The 14,167-nt window shown below is 38.3% G+C and overlaps 1 protein-coding gene across 2 annotated transcripts in view; it reads left to right on the top strand.

Annotated features, from left to right (window-relative positions):
- The first annotated feature begins 2,277 nt into the window (after positions 1-2,277).
- Positions 2,278-14,167, top strand: part of cacnb4a (calcium channel, voltage-dependent, beta 4a subunit) — a 36,947-nt gene continuing 25,057 nt past the window's right edge. For both annotated transcript variants that reach the window (XM_028591117.1, XM_028591116.1), the window contains exons 1-2: positions 2,278-2,542; positions 4,242-4,325. In XM_028591117.1, coding sequence (XP_028446918.1) covers positions 2,480-2,542; positions 4,242-4,325 — 147 coding nt within the window. In that variant the 5' untranslated portion in view covers positions 2,278-2,479. The remainder of the gene's footprint in view (positions 2,543-4,241; positions 4,326-14,167) is intronic.

The raw sequence follows: 14,167 nt of genomic DNA, 5'->3' as shown, positions 1-14,167 counted from the left end.
TTTTATTTTTATGTGAGTAACACAGCACTGCACTATATCAGTAAGTGATTGTGTTGGGTTACAATTGTACATACAATACTTTAAATATATTGTATAGCATATATTCAAATATGTTCGATTTATCATAAAAGACACTTTTTTTTTTTTTTTTTCAACAGATTTTTATTGGTTTTCAACAGAAACACAAGTTATACATTTTGCCATCATGTCAGTAACAGAGATAGATAAAATAAAAGTACACATACATTCATATTGCCATCCATCTATTCTCAGCAGGGAAATGCCCCAGTCTACTGCCCCCCCTTCATCTTCACAGCACATAACAGAGCCTCTCTCCATATTGCTCTGCATACACACACATTGTCCATTTGTGTAGCTATAGTCACAACAGAGCCCATATTCTACAGAAGTTAGCAGAGATACATCAAGCAGAGTTAGAAAATCAAAAAAAAAATAATAATAAAAAAAGACAGTATTGGAGAACCACAGTACAAGAGAAGGCACTTATGGATTTAACCCAGGTGGGCGTGGCCATTTTAGAGAAAACTGGCCCCTCATCACTAGCCGAGCCATATCCTCAGGTAGGTAGTTAAGCAGAGGAGCCCACATTTCATTGAAAGACCTCTCATTACCCTTCGCAACTGCACTTAGTCTTTCATGAGGAAGGACCCTGAATATGTCCCTATACCATAATGTGACAGTGGGTGGTTTATCATTGATCCAATTAATTAAAATACATTTTCTAGCCAATAATAGCAATTTGTCGCATAGTTTGAACTTTAAACGGGTTAGAGTCACCACCCTTGAGGGGAGGCCAAGAATGAAAAGGCCTGGGTCCCTCTTAACTTTTGCATGAAAGATGCCACTTAGTTCCTGTGAAATTGTACCCCAAAATCTTTTTATCAATCTACATTGCCAGAAGTAATGATAATATGTTCCAATCTCTCTATGACACTTGTTACACAAAGGTGATACCTGACGGTCCATCTTATTTAGTATGTAAGGAGTTATGTGTAGACGGTGTAATATTTTATACTGTGTCTCTCTCAATCTATTACATGTAAAGGTGGATTTAAATACTTCAATGATCTCCTGCCAGTCATCCTCAATATACTCCATGTCGAGATCTTTCTCCCACTTCTGTGCAATGCTTGTAATATCACCTGGACTATGAGAGTATAGCAATGCATAGAAGGAAGAGATAAAGCGCGTGATGCCTCTCCGGGAAATAAGGAACCTCTCTACCTCACTATACATGACTAGTTCAGGAGGGGGTAAGGTCTTGGATCCAACGAAGTGCCTGAGCTGGAGAAAACCATAGTGATGTTCTTTAGGGATATTGAATTTGGACTACAGTTGTTGTACATAAAAGACACTTAAAGTTACCAGTCATCATTATGAAAATTGTTTCGAAAAAAGCACTTTTAATCATGTTAATATTCATGCCATTCATCTTGTGTTTTTTTAAAGGTGAAGTTTGGTTTATCTTTATAACCGAGCCTACAGTAGGCTATTTGTAGTGGGCCATTATTCAATTGTTTATGAGGGTTGTTTTTAATGCAATGAAGAGAATGAATTTGCCTGAACTCTCAAACCAAATGCCAGGTCATGCTGGTTAAGTGTTATACGCTGCGTTCAGATGCACCTCGTAAAGTCCAACATCAGAATCTGCATCATTGGGCAAGCACGTGCACAAGGAATTTGTTTTTTTGAAGCTCTCCTACTCACAAAAATAGACATACAGCTAAAATCCACAATAATGAATAAAAGACAATAGTGCAAAGGATGCAGGAATAATTATGGAATGGTTAATGTAACAGGTTGCTTTAGGGGCTACATGAGGCAGCCTACGTGGATATTACATTTGGCTATAAATTGTTTATAGGGCATACAGTGTGCTTAGATTGTTATTGACAGTGATTATATTAAGATGTTAAAATAGTACGAATGCAAACTATAAAACATAATTTACAGTTACAGCGGATGCTTATTAGTGTTACAGGGTGCACAGGGATTGTTCCTGATACTAGTTGACTGGTGTCAACATAACAATGTTTAAACATAGGACTTCTCTCACGTGTGCAACTTGTTTAGATTAGTTGGACATTTCACTCAAACGAGGTGATGGATTGATGGCTCCTAGGTTAGGGCCTATATGTTGGTCTTTCATGCGTATCTCAAGCTGCATTGCTGAAATTCAGAATATCTGCCTCGTCACTGAACGCAGCACCACTGAAGCCCAATGTGATAAGAGTGGAGGGGGAGGGTTAGTATCAGTGGTCGCACTGATACACGGGCTTCATCTATTCTGTGCAGACCTACTGCAGAGTGGGACACATCTTTTTCTCTTCTGTTGTCGTGAAGCGGAACCGGAGCAAAGCTGGAGCCCGCGGTCCACTGCCCACTACCGGAGCAGCAGCAGTTCCAGTGGAGCGGCACGGAGAGGCAGCCTCCGCCTTGGACCGATGAACTGGCTGAGATGTCCCGGCACATCTACACCCGACACGGGATAGGAGAAGGGATGCAGAAGCCCGTGTTTCAGGTAGGAAAAAAAAAACAAAAAAAAAGAAATCACGTGAAATCACCGGGCTCTTCTTCCTCTTGTCTTTACTTCTAGTTATTTGAATGAATTATAAGCACAGACAAACATGTGAATAAGAATAATAGTCTATTATTGATTGGAGAAAAACTGAAACAGCAACATCGAAAAATGATTGTAAGAATTGAACTCTAATCCCCACAGACACACCAAACTCATCATTCTGCTCTATGTTTAACTAAAGCTGCATGTTAGGCCTATATCTAATGAGCCACCTGAGGTGCTATTAATCAAACACAAGCGCAGGTCCTGCAGTAAGGTGAGAATTTGATTTATTCAAAATGAAATGAGGTTCTCAATTATTAAACATGTTCTCATGGAACTCAACTCATGATGTATGAGGTGGTCAAAGTCACTTTTTCCACAAAAAAAACATATTTTTACCACTGAAGGAAAATTTTGTAAACATTGTTGATACAGAAAAGGGTTTTGTTGTACCTCTGCATCAGTACTTGTGTTGTGACTGTTAAATGCATGCATTACTATGTGCAAAAGATAAATAGCCTACAGAGGACAGACAGATGGTATCTAGGGTCTAGAGGGTCTGCAAAGTGCAAGAGAACACAGACCGCATCGGAAGGAATAAACAGCAGATAAATTAGTAATATAATAAATGCTTTTGATTGTAGAGCTGAAACAATTCATTATTTATTTAATCAATTAGTTGTTTGGCAGAAGATTAACTGTATTTTGATAATTGACTATGTCATTTTTAGGCATAAATGCTGAACATTACCCAGTCCCAGCTTGTTAAATGCAAGTATTTGCTAATTTTTGTTGTCTAATGTTAGTCTGGCTATCACCAGACCAAGCACAATCTTTTAAGAGCTGCAGGGCGAAATCAAATCGCCGGCAGATCGGGCTGGGTTTACCCAGTCTAGTCTAATGTGATAGTACCGGTAAAATCAGGGAAAGTTTGAACATACAGCTGCATGGCTACTGAGCAAATTCAGTCTGTTGATGATGACCCAGTGATACAGTCGAAAGCTCCAGAAAAAGCGTGTAGCGTGGAACTTGAGATGAGACAGTTTTGTCAACTGAATAGCTTCAGGTTTTGGACTGTTGGTTAGAAAAATCAAGCAATCTGTGGATGTCACAGTTTGTTGCATCGCTAGATGAATGTAATACATACATGCAATTGCAAGTAAGTCTCTTTTGGAACTAGCATTCACTTACCCCAGATACACTCCAATGCCTCACATACAGTCATTTATCATATTCCGCCCCTCCTCTTGTGTCTCAGGTGAAGTGTTACCTCATTTATTCCTCAAGCACTAAAACAAACTGGCTACATAAAAGTAGGTCACACAGAGTGCATCTGTGCAGCTTAGCAACGTTCACGCAAAAGAAATGGATTATGGATTTTGGTCTAAGAAAGCAGTAAAAGACTGACTTCATATTATCAAGTCATCACAGAGGACATTACAAAGAGTCAGAGCCCTGTCACCCCCCCCTCCCCCTTCCCCAAGGTACTGAAATGCTGCTTTTAATGGGGGTTGCTGGAGGAAAGGTGACATTGAGTTAGTGTGGAAGAGAGTAAGGGGTAACCTACATATAGGGAAGATACAGCAACAACAGAATCACAAATACAGAATATGAAAAGCCGAATTTTATTTGTATGTGTGTGTTTTGTACTCACCAGGCTAACAGAGGGACGTACTCCAGACGTAGCCGGCTGAAAAGGTCCGACGGCAGCACCACCTCCACCAGCTTCATCCTCAGACAGGTAGGACAATGGGGTGGGGGGTGGGGGCAGAGAAACTTCTCCCACTAGCGGTGAGAGTCTAAGGTATAAAAAGGCTGATCTATAAACAGATTTAGCAGATCTTTTTTTTTTTCTTTCATATTTATTTTGGCAGCATATTTTGAGCTGTCCTTGCCTCCAAGGGATGCCATTTACTGGGAGCAACATAACTTTTTCATGCATTTGAACATCAAATCTAGGTGAAATTACTTCTCAATATTTTTCTGTGAAAGTCTGTGATCAGATTTATCCATTCATCTTTCAACTATTGACTAAAGCACAATATCAATCCCAGCACTGACAGTGAATGGTGAACACATTTGGGGTCATTTAAAGAAACTCTTGTTGAAATTCCTCCTTATCTTTTGTAAAAACTTGAAAAAGTGAGTTTTCTGGCAGCAGTGTACATCGGTTGGCCTCTGACCTCAGTTCATTTCAAAACTTTTAGTTTCACTCATAAAAGTTTGATTCAAGTGAAAAGTGAACAAAAAGGCTACCGTATGACATCAAACAATGTTTCCAAGACCAAAAATGTTGTCCTCTGCTGTAGTTTAGGGAAAGGAGGACCTTGATTTGTATCAGCCTGGAAATTCAGCCTGCTCCGCTACTTAAGAGGCGTCTATCATCCATGTTTAATTCATAAGGTCGGGGTTAGGCCTTTTGAATGCTGCCTCCTTTATATGTGCCACTGTAAAACAAATTCAAATTAGTTTCCGGTATTAAGTCCCTTCTGTAATTCATAATACACAGGAGACTTACACTGGTCGTTGACATCCTGCTAACAAGTTACCAAGGTAACTGAGGCAGCAGAGGCCATTTAGCGGCACAAGGATAGTTTGTCAACCTCTCTTTCTTTTTCAATGCCTCTTTCACTTTTTCACTTCTCTATCATCGTGCCACATTGAGGAGATGCAGTAAATCAAAACGAATCAGGTTGGAGGCTTTTCGACGTGGACATGCGAACAAAAGTGCACAACAGCTTGTCAAATCCAACCGCCTGATGTGATTGGTGATAGTGTCAAGTGCTCAGATCTGTGGCTGCCACATTTTCTATCACATGTAGGTCATGTTTGTACGTGTGAGATTTTATTGGGTAAATAGATGAGTCCTGAGGCATTGAAGGTCACACATATCATCATTTTTGAGGCTATATTCAGTCTAATGTTTTGTTTAATAGCATTTCAACTAAACCTGTTCAGTATAGACAGTATAGCTACAGAGCAGTTGTTGGATTCTCATGAATAGTGCAGTCCTTTAGAGTTAAAATTAAAATTAAAACACAAAGCCATGAAGGCTTTGTGTTTTAATTACACACCAGTGTATGTAATGTACGTTCAACCTGTTGACATCTGCCATTAATTATTGAATGCCCACTGCATGAAAGCGGCAGGTAGTAATTATGTGGCTCACAGGAAGGAGGAAGAACAAGATGTAATAGACAGAAAGAACAAAACAAGCTAAAATTAAAAACAAAAAACAAAGAACGGATAAAAAAAAAGAAGTAAGACACAAGGACGGAGAAATGTACACATCAAATCTCTTGCTCACTGCTTTCCCTCAATAACCACTCACAGATTTCTTTAACACCCCCGCTGTGATTTGTGTCATCACCGGTGTGATCGTCATCAGGTGAGAAGAGGAGCAGTGGGCTCTCTGTGATTCCCTTGTGTATCCATGGTAACAGCTGCCCATCAACAACAGGGGTCAAGCCCTGAAGGTTGATTAGCAGGAAACTGCACCTCCTCCTCCTTTTCAGCGGATAATACAATGTTTTTTGTTTTTTTAAATAAATGCTCACATAAAAGAAGAGAACGCTGAGAAAAATGTAGCCTTTAAATAAAAGTTATATCAGATTTATTCTCCAAAACATTGGGATATCTTACACCTTCATTTTAGACTTAAATAACATTTACAGAAAGTGTGACAGGAGCTCAATCCTCATCCTTATCCCAGTTCTGTGCTTTCACATCATGCTTTTCTGGCGCATGGCGAAAGCCTAGACAGAAGGGTTATTCAGGTTCATTCCATCGTTTAACTCCTGAATGGGGAATTGACTTTAAGAGCAAATTTAGGGTGTTGTGTTGCATTCAGGGGTGTGTTAAAGCCCCTCAAGTGTTTCTCTATAACATTAAATATTCATGACAAAATGAACACGAATCAAAGTTGGAAAACACCTACAAAATAATTTTTTATCAAGGGTCTGACACACAGAAACTCAGCGAATGTGCTTCATCAGGACTGTGTGGGTGTTGTTTGATCAGATTGGATTGACTGTATTGGCAACATAGGCAAACAAACGCACGACTGTCATCAGATTGTGACTCAAATATTGCTAATCTCACTGCACCCACTTCAAACCAGCAAGAAGAGCACAGACAGAAATACAGACACTTTTGTAGATCTCACTCAGAGAAAGAAGCTGATTGAAAACAAAACAAAACAAATTCTGGGCCTTTACGCATTAGGGTTAACGGAGGAATTGGCAACTGGTCAGGGCCAGAGTCTTTGGGATGTCCTCATACAGATCAGTCCATTTAAGGGAAAAGGAAGTCTGAAAGAGAAAAACTAAAAGGACAGAATGTATTCGAGGAGATATGTTTGATGAGTATGAGTCACCACATGATATGCTGAGAAGATCAGATCTCTAACAGAGAGCTGCTGGTAAAGAGCTGATTCTCTCACACTGTGTGCCAAACATCTACATGCAGTACTTGTGCGGACAGATGCTTCTCTGCACGATCGGTGAGTGAAGGCCTGAACGGCTTCCGGGCCAACCTCTGAGCTTCATGATAAGAGGATGCCAAAGCTGGGCAGATGTTTGCTCTCAGGAATAATCTAAAGCTGCAACGTTGAAGTGGCACAGAGGACATTTGCTCTGGTCCCACATCCTTTGATATTTGTGTTTATTGAGAGCTAATATAGGCTACGTATGCACGTGATGACTACCTCGCATATCCTGCGTCAGAGTGTTCTCAGGAATTAACTGTATATGTCATCAAAATGCAATTATTCCCATCAGTATGTGAAATAAGGTCAGCAGCGGACTAAATGAAGCACAATGGTGGAATGTTGTGACTTCTACCAACTCTGCTGTGCATATGCATTAGTAAAAAGCAGAATCTGGAATGTATCTTAAGGAGTTTTTTTTTTTTTTTTTTTTTTTTTTTTTTTTTTAAACCAGAAGTGCCGCTTTTTAAACAATTTTGATGAGAGTGTCCTAATTTTACATACATTTCTACTGTAGACTTCAGAGGGCAGTACGTTTGTGGTAATGGCCAATGAGCCGCTAAAAGAAAAAAAAAGGAAGACAGCATGTGGACTTGTATGACCCAATGTATCCAATGTTTTCATGGGCTGAGGCTGACCTGAAAATGACTTTCAGTTGTAGCAGTAATGACGCTGTGAACTAAAGTCCTCATCGCCGCCTCTTTAGAAAAAGTCTGAATTGAAGTTTTAGCCCATATTCACATCCTGGGTCACCACCTTCGGTCCGAAATGCAAAGTAGGAATTTAAAGCTTGCAGATTTGAATAAAGTCTCATTTTGGGATGACAAAGTGTATGATGCCACGGCTTTCTACCAGAAATTAAATTTCATTTCTGAATTGCAATACATTTAACACAGAAATCCCTTTAACCAAAATGTTCAGCTTGCTCCCTGCATAGTGATAAAGAAGGGGCTTCTTCGCACGGCTAATCCCTTTTATGTAGGTCGCATGGCTCAACTCAGCAGCATTTAATTCGTAAATGACTTGATGGTGTCTGGCCACTGCTCTCATAGCTCTCGCCGGCACTATGCACTAGTCTGCCAGTGCCTCTTGAGTAAATATGTAACCCCTGGAGACCCCCTAACAAGATTACTCATGACTATACACTTAAAAACAAAAAGTGTAATCTGGGATTCAAAAGCACAAGCTACTGAAAGTTGCAACAAATAAATACAACCAATTCATGCATACACACTTGAGCTGCAACTTATAATTTATTATACATACTGTACATTACAAATTGAAGAATGTCTTTCATTTCACAGTCAAAGTGCTTGTTTTGTCTGACCAACAGTCTAAACTGCAAAGGTATTCAATTCAGACTTTTATAAAAACAGAGAAATACAAAAAATGCTCACATTAAAAGAAAGAAAATATTCATCTTTTTTACTTTACAAATTACCTAAAAATAGTTGTCAAATAGTTGTTGTTTGATTCACAAATCAATTAATTGTCAGTAATCAGCACTTGTGATGACCTATATTCATATTTAGTGGCTTGCCCTAATCTTAACGATAACCACTACATGCCTAACCCTAACACCAAGTCTTAATGGTCCTATGACATGGTGCTCTTTGGATGCTTTTATATAGACCTCAGTGGTCCCCTAATACTGTATCTGAAATCTCTTTGCCGAAATTCAAACAAATGCAAACAAAGCTAAGTGGACTCGGCCTCGCTGAACAGGTGCCTGCGATTGATATGGCAGCAGGAAAGGATATTAACATGCAGGAGCTGTCTGAGCTGATCCGAACCATAATAAGGGAAGAAATCAATGCGGCGGTTGATAAACTTCAACCGCAACTTGATGTCGTTAAAAAAGATATGGCCGAGTGTTCCAACAAAGTTGTTGCTATGGAGGAAACGCTTGACCTCATGGAGATCAGGGTTACGGCGCTGGAGGTTGCAAACGAAAGTTTGCGTAAAGAGAACACGGACTTGAAAGAGAAAGCTGATCGTTTGGAGAATCATAGTCGGAAATATAATATTCGTATTCTCGGCTTGGTTCGAGATACAGAGAAGGGGAAACCAACAAGGTTTGTGTCCGCTTTGCTTACTGATCTGTTCAAGGATAAACTCCATCGCGCACCTGAAGTGGAAAATGCTCACCGTGTTGGACCTGTGGCTAAATCTGGTCAGCGTGCAATGATTGCAAGGATGCACAGGTTGGATACGAGAGATGAGATTCTACGTTTAGCCAAGACAGAAAAGCTGTTTGAGATTCGTGGAATGAAGCTGCGCATTTTTCCTGACTTCACTGCGGAGACGGCTAAGGCTAGGGCGCGTTTCCGTGAGGTGAGAAACAAGTTGTGGAGCGCAGGAGTGAAACACGGGATCATTCATCCAGCTATTTTGATTTTGACTTTTAATGAAGAGACCATTAAGTTTACTGACCATCTAGCTGCAGAGACATTCTACAAGACTGTGGTTGAACCGAAGATGCAAAGTACGAATGAACACTGAGGGTCAAGCACAGGTATTGACTTTGTGCATGTAGCCTAGTTATAGACATATAAGTCTGATTTCGAAGTTTTAATTACAATGTATATGCTCTCAGTTTCTCGGTTTAAATTTATATCAGTGTTTATGGTAATAGTGAGACTGGTTGGCTTGATTTACGACTTATGATTTATGTTTTTATGACCTCAGAAGTTATGTGTATAATAGTAGGTTTGTCTTAGTTGGTTTAACATCTTATTAGTTGTTGTTGACAAATGTTGGCAATATGGGGGTGCATCTGGGTGAATGTGGGTGTATGTGTGTTTTTGTGTGTTTTTTGTTCATTTGATAGCTCTTTACTATGTTTAATTAGAAGTTACTACTTGTGTAAAATAAAGAATGGTGATAGATAAAATACTCTCAAATAAAGGGTTAAAAATAGCTAATTTGAATATTTGTAGTTTGAGAAATAAGATACAGGATATTACTGGGATTCTGGAAAATAATAATTTGCATATTTTGGCAATATCTGAAACGCATTTAGATGCAACTATAGAGGACTTCCTTTTGCATGTAAATGGATACCTATTATATAGATGTGACAGAAATATTAATGGAGACCAGACAAGACCTTGGTTGTATTGGGGTTGAAGCATTGTGGTTGGAAGTGCAGTTGCCACACTTAAAACCTATTCTAGTTGGTTGCTGCTATACGCCTCCCAATGCACCAATAGTCTGTTTAGATCAAATCTGTTACATGTTGGATATAGTCTGTGATTTAGATATGGAGATTTCTTTTTTAGGTGACCTAAATATTGATTGGAGATTGAATAATTGCTCATTGAAAAATAAGTTGCAGTCTATAGCCGATACTACTTGCAATTTGTCCCAATTGGTCAAAAAACCAACAAGAATTTTTTTATAATGCTGATGGGACAAAAACGGAAACATGTATAGATTTACTTTTTACTAATGCTACAGATTTGTGTTCAAAAGCAATTTCTATTTGTGTTGGCTTTAGTGATCATAATTTAATCACAATTAACAGAAAAACCAAAATCCTCAAACCAGGTCAGAAGTTTATAATTAAACGGATTTTTAAAAACTTCAATGAGGCTAGTTATTATGCTGATATTAGAAATATCGACTGGTCACAAGTATTAAGGGAAGCAGATCCTGATCTAGCTTTGGAGGTTTTTACAAATTTATTAATGCTAATTGTTGACAAACATGCCCCATTAAGACGAATGACCGTATGAAGTATTGCTTCTCCATGGTTAGATGCTGAACTTAAAGAATATATGAGGAAAAGACATAAATTAAAGTTGGAGCCAAGCTTATCAGGAGATAATGGATTATGGGAAAGGTACAAGCAATTAAGAAATTTTGTTACAAAGTTAAACAGAACAAAAAAGAAGAACTATTATGAATATAAATTTGAGGAAGTAAAATCAAACTTTAAAATATGGAATATGTTAAATCAATTAACAGGGCGGGGAGATAGATCTGTACCAACATTTTTAGATGTAGGTGATACTTTTTTGACTAAACCTGCTGATATAGCTAATTATTTAGGAGATTATTTTACAAAGAAGGTTCGGAATTTACAAAAAGAGATGATTTCACAGGAATACCCTGATTTATCTTTTAAGACAATTAAAGATACAATTATGTTTAATAAATCATGTACATTTAAATTTGACAAAGTAAGTCTTAACATAGTAGAAAACATATTAAAGTTAATGAAAGATAAACCTCCTGGTATTGATGAACTGGATGTTAAGTTATTAAAGATGGTTGCTGATGTGATTACTATGCCTATATGTTATATTATTAATTAAGTTTAGAAAAATGTGTTTTTCCTGCTAATTGGAAAAAAGCTAAAATTGTGCCTCTTCCTAAAAACAAAAGGGAACATTTTTCTGGGAAAAATAGCAGACCTTTAAGTATTCTGCCAATTTTGAGTAAGATCACGGAGAAAATTGTTTATGATCAAATTAATTTGTATTTCTTTAAAAATGGGTTAAATTCACTTTATCAACATGCTTATAAGAAAGGGCACTCGACAACGACAGCCTTAGTTCAGATGACTGATGATTGGTTGCATGAAATTGACAATAGTAAATTAGTTGGTATGGTAATGTTAGATCTCAGTGCAGCATTTGATTTAATTGATTATGATCTATTATTGAAAAAAATAAGTTGTTATGGTTTTGAAAAGTGTGCAATCCAATGGATCTATAGTTATCTTACTAATATGGAGTTTAATGTACTGTTTAATGGTAGTTATTCTGAGACAAAGGTTCTGCGTTGGGGGGTGCCTCAAGGGAGTTGTCTTGGACCACTGTTATTTTCTATTTTCTTTAATGATTTGTCTTTTATTTTGGGGTGTGCCAGTATTGCCCTTTATGTAGATGACTTGACTATTTTTGTGTCTGATCATAACTCTACCAGACTTAATACTGTATTAAATAATGAACTAAAATTAATTGAAAAGTGGAACAGAGAAAAAATTAATAAGTTAATTATTAATATTGCAAAGAGTAAATGTATGATGTTGGGATCTAATCATCTTTTAAAAGATTCCCCTGCTCTGAACTTGTCAGTTGGTGGTTTGATCATTGAACAAGTGGCTGAGGCTAAATTGCTCGGCGTGATTGTGGACAGCAGGTTGACATGGAACGCTCAGATAAAACTAATATTGAATAAAATGGGCAGGAGTATGGCTGTAGTTCGCCATTGCAGGAAATGCATACGGAAAATTCTGGTGGAATCAATAGTTTTGTGTCATCTGGACTATTGTTCCATCATCTGGGCTGCAACTACAGAGAATAATTTAAACAGATTACAGATTGCACAAAATAAAGCTTCTCGGCTTGTCCTTAACTGTTCTTTTAGAACAAGTATTAGGGACATGCACAATCAGTTAACATGGCTTCATGTAAGAAGCAGAATTAATTATTCTCTTATTAAATTCTTAAAAAATGTAATTATTACAAAAGTACCAGAAATTATTTATGAAAGATTGACTTTTTCAGTGACATTCATACTCATTCCACACACCAATCAAGTGAAGGGCGTTTCTTGTTACCCGTCTGTCGAACAAATCAACTTCAAAGAACATCATGTTATTTTCCCTTTATCTGAAAGTGGATAGATATGAAAGTGGGAGAGAGATGGGGGATGACACGCAGCAAAAGGCAGCAGATCAGAACTCTGCCCCTCCCCCTGCATGTTAAGAGGAAGGTAAAAAGAAAACTGCCAGGTTTGATGAAGATGTATCCTGTGATAGGAGCAGGTGCATCTGCTGTAACATGGTTTATCAGCAGAGGGCGCCGTTGCCCTACTTTGTCACAAAAGCAGCTTAGACTCAGACACAACAAATAATATTCTTTTGCAGTTTTCACTTGGATTGGATAATATAAAAAAAGATGTGCAATTCATATTATGTATTGGTATATTGGTTCATTTAACAGGGACAATGGGCTTTATTTATCTGTATTCCCCACACAGGAGTTGCATAGCTTTAGTTGTAGAAATAGAATATGAGCAGGCAGGAAAGAAAAATAAAAACATTGTATAATACAAATTTTAAATTTACATCTAGACAGCTTTTACAGAATTTTGCATTCATGAAGTTCATCCAATTTATTTCTCTTCACAATTTAATTAGCCAATTAGCCTTTTTTTTTAGATATTTTTTGGTCTGTTTTATCTTTTTAATCTTACAGTGTGGAGGTTCATTGTTGACCTTGGGAAAACACACTGATAAAAACCCTTAACTCAAGGGCTCACTCAATTAGCAAAACTTATCTGTATTTTGTAGAGATGACTTTTACTATCGTCTTGACGCCCTTATGTAAGACCATGTGTGTTGAAAAAATCGGAATACTTAATTTAAGGCACATACGTACATCATCATAATACTTTAACAGAATATTCAGTAGTAAGTAGTAGTGTCAAGGAACAAATCACTAAGGGCCTTGCCAGAATTCGTAAAATAAAACAAATTGCAGATATTTGTCATTAGTAAAAAAGCAATGGCCTTACCATTCCTCCATTATTCTGTGAATGCTTTCAACAGGGAATTTGCTCATGAAAGGTGTCAAAACTCGATTTCTTGTCTGATTTCCTATATGATCAGTTTCCTTGTAACATACTTTTCTGGATTGATTTTATGGCCCCAGTGCGTTCCCGAAGCTGTAAAGACATGAACACTTAACAGAGCAGGGGCACCGCAGCATCAGGTCTGCCAACTGTTAAAGTATCATCCCTCAGCTGTTTTGATGATTCTTTTTTGGCATTTTTAGGCCTTTATTGGACAGGGCAGCCTAGACATGAAAGGGGAGAAAGAGAGGGGGAACGACACGCAGCAAAGGGCCACAGGTCGGAACCCAACCCACGGCCACTGCGTCGAGGACCGAGGCTTTGCAAATGGGCTCACGCTCCACCAGGCGAGCCACCCTGGCACCCATCCCTCAGCTGTTTGCTGCAATTCTGCGTGTGTAAATGATATGTCTGTCTTTGCAGTTTGGTGTTTAGGTTAAGAGATTACCTCAAACACACACACATCCATGCACAGAGTACACACGGTTTGCTGGTTGACTCTGCTCTCGGGC

The sequence above is a fragment of the Perca flavescens genome, chromosome 11 (genome assembly GCF_004354835.1).
Source record: "Perca flavescens isolate YP-PL-M2 chromosome 11, PFLA_1.0, whole genome shotgun sequence".
Classification (NCBI taxonomy): Eukaryota; Metazoa; Chordata; class Actinopteri; order Perciformes; family Percidae; genus Perca; species Perca flavescens.
Note: the sequence above shows the minus strand (reverse complement) of the source record. Positions and strands in the feature narration are given on the sequence as shown.